This window comes from Phaseolus vulgaris, chromosome 5 (assembly GCF_051622355.1).
Source record: "Phaseolus vulgaris cultivar YP4 chromosome 5, ASM5162235v1, whole genome shotgun sequence".
Classification (NCBI taxonomy): Eukaryota; Viridiplantae; Streptophyta; class Magnoliopsida; order Fabales; family Fabaceae; genus Phaseolus; species Phaseolus vulgaris.
Genome location: NC_143502.1, coordinates 34,468,172 through 34,478,739, shown reverse-complemented (window position 1 = coordinate 34,478,739; position 10,568 = coordinate 34,468,172). Strand labels below are relative to the sequence as shown.

Here is a 10,568-nt window from a genome sequence, read left to right as displayed (position 1 = left end):
CAACTACCTATTTTAAACACATTATAGATAGGTACGACAATTTCATTTAACATTTATTATTACTTATACATTATATAATATTATGTATTCTAACCTGAAATCTTATTATTTTAGTGTTTACTATGGATATAATATGTTGAGTGGGAGAAGAAGTGTAAACGCACAAAAACTCACTTAGATGTACCTTAAAGTATTTAAAGTATTTTGTTCACTCAATTTAATGTGTCTCACTTATTCATTTAATACATATATTTTCACATGCAATCCAACAACCAATCTCGAAGTTATGAGTGTGGTTATTATGTTATGCAATGAATGTCGATTATTGTGCAAGCTAAAATTGATAGAGGTTGGGATCAGGTAATACCTCAATACAAAAAACACTTTAAAATTCAGGGTTTATTTCAAAAAATTTCAAATGTCATAGTTTTTCAATGACCAACAACCTCTAGATTCGGAAGTATTGGAGTATGTGAGGATAACATGATCAAAGTATTTTGTAACCACGTATAACACCTTAAGATAGATAAATTATTAGAATGACATAAAACTTTTTCATATATTAGCAATTTTTTTTTGTAGAATGTTATAATTTATTGTATATATTTTCCACAATTAAATTATGATTTTAAATGTTTTTATTTTCTGAAAATTGGATATTTTATGCAGGTTTAAGGTGATTATATATGAAATAATTTTTTTTTTAAAACCACACATATAACAACGATTCCTACACCTCTACACTTTTCTTCCTGCATCCCTACATTCTTCAAAAAGAGCAAAATCATTCTGAAACATCTTTTTCAGAATACATTTTTTATTTATTTTCGAATTTATAAATCCGGGATTCATAAAACATGTTTTGGAAAAGACGTTCCAGAAATAGTTTGGAAAAAAACAATTTAGAAGTCATTTTTTAAAGGGGGCAAAACAGTCTTTTCAGGAAGTGAGGGGTGCAGTAAGAAATTTGTAGAGATGCAGAAAGAAGTTACCAATTATTTAAGGATCGAAATGGGTTGGATCGGAATAGTATTTTTAAGGATTTTTCATCCTGTAGCTTCATAACTTTTAACACCCATATTTTAAAATATAAAAACTTTTTTTTATTTTATTGATGTTTTTATTTTGTAATGTTTAATTCGGAAAAAAATCTGATTATAAAATTTGAAAGATATTGAAAATACTTTCTACTTTCTATAATTTAAAATAAGTTTTCTCTAAATACATTCCACATTATAAAAATCTATTTTCATATTACGAAATTTAGAAAGTATTTTTAAATTTTGAAATACCTTTCAAATTTTATAATCTAGAATGCATTTTTTTTAAATTTTTTTGAATTATATAATTAAAAAATATTTTTAATTTAAAAATATATTTTGAATTATATAATATATTTTTAGACTATAAAATTTAGAATATATTTTTTTGAAGACAAAATATCTTTTGTTTCATTTATAGGTGAGAGCAAAAGTTATAACAGAGGTCCAGGAAAAAAACAACCTATTTTGATCTAGCTGTAGAAATAACATGGGTCTTACGGGTTCGATTTCTTTGAAATAAAAATAAAAAGTAATTTAAAATAATAATTTTTTATATTATATTTTTAAAAATTTAATAATATATAATTTAAATCGTTAAAAAGTACTAATTAAGTTTTTATTATTAATTATAATAGAACATTAAAATTTTAAACATTAAAAATTGTACTAAAATATTCCTTATTTAAGTAATTTAGTAGAAGAGTATATTTTTAACCGATGAACAAGACAGAGTCAAGTTGGCAAATTGCAGAGATGCGTAGTTGCGTTTACATGGTGGGTTGGTTGTAGTAGGAAAGAGGTGATGCCCCACTCACTTCACAAATTCACACGACACAAACACAATCCTCGGACCCTCTTCCATGGCCACTGTTACTTCTCTTTGCACCGTCTTTCCCATACTCACATCAACCTTCTCCAAGCCCCATTTCGTTCCCCTCTGTTCTCCAACCCCTAAACGAAGTCGTATCATCACCTCTGTTGCTGAGGACCGAGAAATAGTTCCGGTGTCTGAAGACAGAGGAACCCAAGTTGAGGGCTTTCAACCGTTGGAATCCAAAACAGAGGCAGAGCTTCATCCTGGCCTCACAAGCAGTAGTACCATCAATGCCATCATCGTTTTGGGGTTTGGGACTTTTGCTGTCACCAAGTTGCTCACCATTGACCATGACTACTGGCATGTCAGTTTCAATATTAAATTTTCTTACATTTTATTGTTATTGTCATTATTATTACCACCCAATTGTTGTTTTTCACAGACCCATTGAGCTTAAACATTGTTCCAATTTATACAGTCATGTTCTTGTTGGTTACTCAAGTTGATCGCTAACTTAATAGTTCTTAGAATTTAAAATTGGGTTTAACCCAACTCCAAAAACCTGTTCTTGAGATAGAGGTTGCCTCCACTTATATATCACTAGTTAGTAGAATCCAACACCTCCCCTTATTATGAGGGCGGGACATCTCTCGCATCTAAAGTTTGTTTTGTTGGACATCCTCGACGGGTCTGATAAATGTTTAGTAACATGTAGTCTGATAGGCTTAACAAGTAACAACAACCATTATTATAAACTTTAATACTATATTAGAATTTGGTGTAGAGTAGAGGCTAATTCAACTCTAAAAGCTTGTCCAGGAGATTTGGGTTGCCTCCTACTACTTATGTTTATTTATATTGTTTTGGCTGTATGCCTATATTTCCAGTCAATGTAGGATCTTTGGTAAAGAAACTAGAAGAGCATGTTTAATACTAGAGTGATTAAACTGAAGTGTATTTTCTGTGTGACACAGAAGAAGTTAACATCTAATTTGTGTTTTATTATTCAGGGTTGGACCCTTTATGAGATTCTAAGGTATATACCTGAGCACAATTGGATTGCCTATGAGCAAGCTCTGAAAGCTAACCCGGTTTTAGCTAAAATGGCAATAAGTGGGATTGTCTACTCAATTGGAGACTGGATTGCTCAGGTTTGTTTTTGACTCTCAAAATGTGAAATACTAATTTTGGACATAGAGTTTTATGACACTTCAGCTATTTTTAACCAAAATATACAGTGCTATGAAGGAAAGCCTCTTTTTGAGTTTGATCGGGCGCGGTTACTCAGATCAGGTCTTGTTGGGTTTACTCTCCATGGATCTCTTTCTCATTATTACTATCAACTTTGTGAGGTGATTATTTTGACTTCTTGAGTTGGAACTATTTGGTGATATTCTACGAATGACTGAAATTGATTGCATGATTTCACAGGCTCTTTTTCCTTTCGAAGAATGGTGGGTTGTCCCTGCTAAAGTTGCTTTCGACCAAACTGTGTGGTCTGCAATTTGGAACAGCATCTACTTTGTGGTTTTGGGCTTATTACGGTTTGAATCTTTGACTAACATATATGGTGAACTGAAGTCAACATTTTTCCCCCTGCTTACTGTGAGTAGTTATTTGATTTATTTCCTTATGCTGCTTTTAGATGTTAATTTTAAATGTAATTATCTGCATCATTGTGAAGTTGTGGAGATGTCTCAAGATAAAAATTGAGCTTATGTTCTTGGACTATGTCATACTCTCAGGCTCAAATTGGTAAACTGCTATAGTGTTGCGTATGTAGTAGGTATAGTAACAATTTGAGTGAACCTAGAATTCAAATTTTCAGGTATTGTAGTTCCATCTTATTCTCATTACAAGCTTGTGTATCCCTGTACCTCGCTCTTAAACTATGAATTACTTGAATTGTGCGGGGTGAAATCTGCCTTATGCCATATTGTTTTTTCAAGTGTCACAACATTGTGTTTTGCTTGTGCCTCATACCTCCCGTTCATGAGCCGAGTAGTATTGTAGCTATGTTGAAGCTGGTGCTGAATAAAAAGGCTGTGAAATGTGCTCAGTCCTAAACCCCTAATTAATAATATTTCTGTAGCAAAACAAAGGGCCCTAGGAAAGCAAGCGGGTATAATAAGAACCAATGATCCGATGCCTATGTTTGCTTATAGAAAAGTGAACAAATAGAATCTAGAGAAGGTGGTGTACCTGCTATGTGTCCACTGTGGGAATGGCCTTGTTACAGATTACCCATTTGGTCTTATAGACACCTAAAAGGAAAACAAGAAAATTGAAGGAAGAAAGGGGTCAAATAGGAATTCAGTTAATACAGCTAAACTAAGCACTAGCAATGCAAGGATGAAGAATAGTATAATGAATGAAATGTATATTCTTTAATTAGAAAAAACTCTCCTCTTTGGACAGCTAACATCTCTCATATGCTTCCCAGGCAGGGTGGAAACTTTGGCCTTTTGCCCATCTGATTACTTATGGTCTGATTCCTGTGGAACAAAGGCTTCTTTGGGTGGACTGTGTAGAGCTCGTCTGGGTCACAATACTTTCAACGTAAGTTTTCTAAAATTATCATGTCGTATTAAATTATTACACATGATTAACCATAGATGGTTGACAGTGACATTTTATACAAGGATATATCACACTAAGAAATAGCATTAAAAACGTGTTACAGATCGTCATTACATTGTCAACAGGATTCTCATTCATACACAATCTTGTTTTGTTTATAGCTATTCAAATGAGAAATCAGAAACCCGAATATCCGAGTCAGCATCAGAAACAACGTCATCCACTTCAAACCAAAATTCTGAGGTAAGTAGACTGTGTTCTTCCACTGGTCTGTTTTAAGGTTTCAGGGTAAGGCTTGTGGCCCTTCCACTGGGACATATTCTTACACGCCTATGATTGAGAATGATATGGTAAATCATTTTTCAAATTGAGATAAAAAAAAACAAACCATATTCTATACCTTGTCTTAGTCTAATGTTTTAATAAAAAGATAATTCATCAATATTCTACTTCACATATTAAGCTAATAACTTTTTTCTCTCTTTTTATTGTCTATTTTATGTTGTGTACTGCCAGGAATAAATGAATTGAAAAGTGGAGAAAAAAACTATATAGATTTCATGGCAATTACAAGATCAACCTCGCAAAGATTACGAAGAATGTAAAGTTGAAGGTCATTGAGCGACCTTAGGGACCTGAGGTTGTTATCTGCTGTCATACAGGATATACTTATACACTTATACACTTACCCAGCTCGTGTTGCTTGCTTTTAGTTATGATCAGAGCTAGTTAGGGCTAGTTAGGTTGCAGTTATCAGAATAAATACATAGATGATTGATTGTATATTTAATATTATAATGCATTCAGAACACAAGTTAGTTCTTTTCCATAATTCTGTATAAAACAAATTCATCTCATATCAGTGCTGGAAACATTCTCTTTGGAATTTCATTTGTTCCAGTGTTTTTAAGCTTTGACTTACATTACCCCTCCACATAACTACCAAAAAATATAATAAAAACTAAAATGAAAATAGTAAATGGATATAATATCTTGGAAGTATAAAATGCATTCCATATTTATCATCATCTAAAAGAAGACTAATGGGAGAGCATTTTCAGAAGATTTAGATTAGAAAAGTGTAATTTAGTATGAATGACTCAAGCAGCAATAGCATGAAATGTATTTGTGAGAATCATGTTTATTATACACATTAATTTAGTATGTATGTTTCACAAGTAATTAATCGGTCTCCGCCTGATCATGATTCCTGATTTTAGACATGAAAAATAAAGAAATAATTAGTGTGAGAATATTATACGATGATGTAAAATTATTTTTAACTTTTAGCTAACTAATTACTACTTCTATTTTCTAAGAAAATGAAAAATACAAATATTTTTTCTACACGTCTAAATAGATAAAAAAAAAATTAAATTCACTTTCATTCTTTATAGTTTTAAAATTACACAATTTTAATCTTTATAAAATTTTATTTGTAAATCTGGCTGTTCAAATTTTTAAAATTAAGCAATTTTAATATACTGTTTGTATATCTTTTAATTTTTTACGCAAATTAGCATAGTATTAACTACTTCTTAAAGTAAAATTTTAACAATAAAATTAATATATGTTATTACACGAATATTCTAACATATGTGAAAATTTTGAAAAACTGAAAAATAAAATCTATAATTAAAATTTTATAAAAGCTAATATTACTCATTTGAAAAATTATAGGACTTTTAAGCATAAACAAGAATATTTTTATTTTTTCTATAAAAATAATATATTGTTTCCACTTTGTTGTTCTTCAACTTTTGTTTTCTTTCCATTTTCTCAATCTCAAATTTATTCATTATCTAGAAGAAAACATAAAGAGAAAACATTGACCAATTGGCCTTTTGGGTAATATTGGATTATCAGTGACACCCTTAGGCGTAGCCTTTGGGTCATTCAGCAGTAGCCGCGGCTCGCATAGGTGAGGATCGGAATTCACCACTCTCCGTTCTGCAATGGCCAACATCAAAGAACTGAACGAGTCCGTGGCCAAATCAAAGACCAAAAGGAATCACGGCTCAACCAGATTCTTCATCTTTGTTGATTGCCTTTTCATTTTGATCTTCCTGGGATTCCTCTGCTTCGTCGTTTTCAAGATTCTCGACATTTGATTCGATTCCCAATCCACCCTGTGTTCTGAGGCTAGGTACGTACCGTTTTATGCACACCCACTTCATTTATTCTCCAATCGCGCTCATAAAGATTTGATTTTTATTTCCATGCGCTCTTTGCTAATGAGATGCTTCTTCACCCCAATTAACCTTTTCATTTCTTTCATTTTTAAAATAAGTATTAAATAAATGGGGAAGAGTGTTTTAGAAGTACAAGTATTGAATGTTATTGTTTTGTTTGGAAAGATGAAGCTATTGCCTATTATTAGATTTCAAAAGTAAAAGACTAGAATTTTGGGCAAAGTCATAAATTTTCTCTTATTTTTTTTTTTATATATAATTTTAGTTTTCTTGCAGATTTCTTTTAAAGCTAATTATAGTGACATTCTCTTAGTTTCTTGAGATTCAATTCCATATTTTACCATTTACACTGATTTTCTAACTGGGATTTTTGTCTTAACAAATTCAGTCTTAAGAAATCATAAAGGATGTGAATGTAGTTTGTTATTTTTTTCTAACATTGTTACTCAATTTTCGTGTAAGTTTGTATGTAGGTGTGCATACACGTGCTAGTACATGTACTTAATGCTTCCAACACACACTTGTGTTCGAAAATTGATTTGTGGAGCTTCCAAGTTTATTAGAAGGGATAGAGATAAAAGAAGTATAATTCTGATAAATGATATGATATATATATAAAAAGAGGATATGAATGCTAATAATTTTTTAGACTTTAGACTAAAAGAGTTTTGTGAGTCATTCCTTATCATGTTATCTAGGGACATAAGTAACGAGTTGTATTATGTTCTCACTCTTCTACTACTGTACTCTATCTTCATCCCCACTTCATTTGGCAGGATCTTGGCGTGACATAGGTATGATTCCATTACAGACCTACTTACAAGCTTGAAGTCAGGGTCAACTAGCAAGTACAATTTTTATCTCAGATCCTATGTTGTAATACTTGAATTTTACATCTTTCTCCAGTTTTACTCTAAAAAATTCACAATATTCATCTTCCCTAGCTATTGTCTTTCATTTGTTTCTTCTTATTGCATTTATCTTTTCACTATGATTTCCACTTTCACTTCTTTTTCCCTTGACTGTGGTAAGAAGGATGACAACTAAGATCAATATCAAAGTACATTGCAGAGATTAAAAGCTGATAGTGATGGCAGAGTAATTTCCCTTTTCTTTGGCAACTAATTATTTCCTTTTCTCAGAGGGGCCTAGGGATATCGAATACGTGACTATGTGTTTTTATTATCTACTTTCTGTTTCTGGTTGGTGGATTTGGATGGGGTAGAGCAGCAGAGTGAAGACCCCAAACTGCTATTTTGCATGCGACACACTTATCAGTGGTTTGGTGTGGTCGCTTGCAAATTGATGACACACCAACTCTGCATTTATGTGAGTTGTTATGTCCTATTATAAAATCGAAAGATTTTAAAAACATAAAACATAATTTTGCTGGGAAAAAAAAATGATGAATCTAGCCATTTTCAAGCGTCTAATAGAAGAGGCTTTTTCTTTGGTCTGAGTTTCATGCATTGGGAGATCAGACATGACCTTGTTGCATTTAGAAAGTTTTAAGATGATATAGGTGGTTATCCTGGCTGTACAATAACATAATTCATTTCTTTGTTTGAGGTTTGGGATTAGCTATGAAAACATTTAAATGAGATGAATAGTACAAATGGTGGAGAAGTTAATGAAAAGGTGACACATAGGATATAAAGCAATCGAGAGGTATTTGTAATTGTGAAGTAAAGTTCAAAGAGAAGTTTTACTGTATTCTTAGTCAATACTGCACATTTAAAGGAAAAGAGAAAAAAGTTGGAACTGGCAAAATAAAATGAACATGCTAAGATGAATGTGTGATGATACAAGAAATCATATGGTACAATATAATTGTATTCAAGGAGATATTAATGTTGAGATGATTGACAAAAAGATTAGAAAATCAGTAAAAGTTGGTTAGACCGATACGAAGAAAGCTGCTAAAAGTATTGGTGACGAGAGAGTAGATTGTATGATTTTTATAAATTATCTAGTTAATTAAAGGTGTTACTTTTTTCTTCTTCTAAACTCAACTCAATTTGTCTCATGTTCATCTTTACATGAATTCATAATAATGATGCTCTTTATGATCTTATTCTTGCATTGACTTCTGACAGCGGTGAGTTACAGTAATATCTTTAGAGATCGTATCTTTTAAGATATGTTTAACCTATTTCTGTAAATGAGCAGATAATGAGTATTTCCACATTTGTTACAGAATTCAAAATTACTTCCAAGCATAAAAAATCCATAGGAAACGAATATTTTCCATATTAAGAAGTTGGGTAAAATGATTTCCGTGATAGAGAAAGTAACATTAGCATCGTGTTTAGATAAAATATAAGCTAATGTTCTCTTAGTTAGGTTTTTTTGTTAATGTCATCAAATACAACTTTTTTTATAAACATAAATAAATCTTACTTTTACTTGATACATTTTAGAGTTGATTAGGTTTAAATGTGTTTTTTCGTATTTAACGCTTATGAAGAATTATGATTTATCTATTATTAAAAATATAATCATATTTTTTAAGAATTGGACTTAACCACTTCTTTTTTCCAAAATCGTAGTTTTTCAATCTTTAAACCCTCGTACCCAGTCTCTCTTTTCATCTCTTTCAACTTTCTCTCATCAAAAACAATTTTTAAAATCATAATAACACACAAGACAATGCCTGAGAAATTAAGCTAGTAATTGAACTCTGGAGCTTTTGCGTGATTCGAAGAACCACTTCTGCATGTTTGTCTCATGTTACCAATGTTATGCAGTGTTTGGGTGTATTAACACAGACATTGCCACCATCACCACCGTGGAAAGCACTTTGATTGGTGACACAAATCTTGGTTATAGGAATCAATGCATACTTTATTCTTGTTTTTCGGGATTTAAGATTTAGGAAAGGTTGAGAAGGATGAATAAATGGTCCTCAGTTCACACTTTTTTTCTTTATCTTTCTTCTATAGTAGATTAGCTTTACATAATTCTTTTCATGATGGATGAACAACTTGAAATTTTGGAAGAGTTGGTTTAATCTAGTTCAACCATATCTTTTCGTTATGGAAAATTGTATAAAAATTATTATTCATGGACAGCCATGAATATTGCAATTCAGCCATCTTTAGCAATAGGGAAAGTCTACAATCTGCATAAGCACCATTTTCTGCATCAAGAGAAAATAGGGGGTGGGGGGTCTACAGTTTTATGTTATTTTTATCATGGCACTAAAACGAATTTCCACTTATACCAAGCAGATCAAATCAAACATTGGAAAAGAACATGAAATATATTCTAGGAAATTTAGTAATTTGGAATATGTAGGTCAATACAAGAAAGAGTGAAAGAAAGTAAAAAGCATCTTCAAAACATTGAAAAGCATTCCAACACCTAAACTACTACCACAATTAGAGGGTAACATTCTGGTTAAGGCCTATATATTTTAGTAGTAGACAACAATGATAAATTCTGGGTTCTGGATTTCTGTACACAACCAGACCACAAATCTCATAGTTGTGTTCTTTCTTATTGAGCCAAATAACTATTGTACTGGGCCGAGAGATTGGACCGAAAGCAAGGTGTACTAAGCCGACCGAAAGCAAGGTGTACTAAGCCGAGAGCTCAACCCGAAAGTAAACTAAATAACGAAAGAAATAAAATAAAATGGAAATTATTATTAAGCAAAAGCCCATGAAACTGGGCCCAAATATGTAGGTATGTGTAGTAAATGTTTAATACAAAAAGAAAAGGCCCAAATAACTTCTGGGCCCAATAAAAGAGTAGTATAAATAGAGGGTCATCCTGAGAGGTAAGGAGGTTGAATTCATTTTAATATCCTGTAAAACTGAATCTAACTTTGGCATCGGAGCACCTTTCAGGTACGCACACCCATCTGTGAGAGGAAGCCGAGACCAAAAACCGAAAGATCAAATGGAGTAAATTAAAGTTGACCGGGAAGTGTCAGTC

At 31.9% G+C, this 10,568-nt stretch overlaps 1 protein-coding gene and 1 long non-coding RNA gene across 2 annotated transcripts; both read left to right on the top strand.

The window, feature by feature from the left end:
• Positions 1-1,758: 1,758 nt before the first annotated feature.
• LOC137835477 (protein SYM1) lies at positions 1,759-5,328 on the top strand. The gene is made up of 7 exons (XM_068644005.2): positions 1,759-2,221; positions 2,868-3,008; positions 3,096-3,209; positions 3,289-3,462; positions 4,301-4,416; positions 4,599-4,680; positions 4,954-5,328. The coding sequence occupies exons 1-7, from the start codon at positions 1,904-1,906 to the stop codon at positions 4,957-4,959; spliced, it is 951 nt and encodes a 316-aa protein (XP_068500106.1). The 5' UTR covers positions 1,759-1,903; the 3' UTR covers positions 4,960-5,328.
• An 852-nt stretch (positions 5,329-6,180) lies between these two features.
• Positions 6,181-7,620, top strand: LOC137835476 (uncharacterized). Its single transcript, XR_011085093.2, has 2 exons — positions 6,181-6,583; positions 7,406-7,620. It is a non-coding gene; the product is annotated as an uncharacterized LOC137835476 (long non-coding RNA).
• Positions 7,621-10,568: the final 2,948 nt, after the last annotated feature.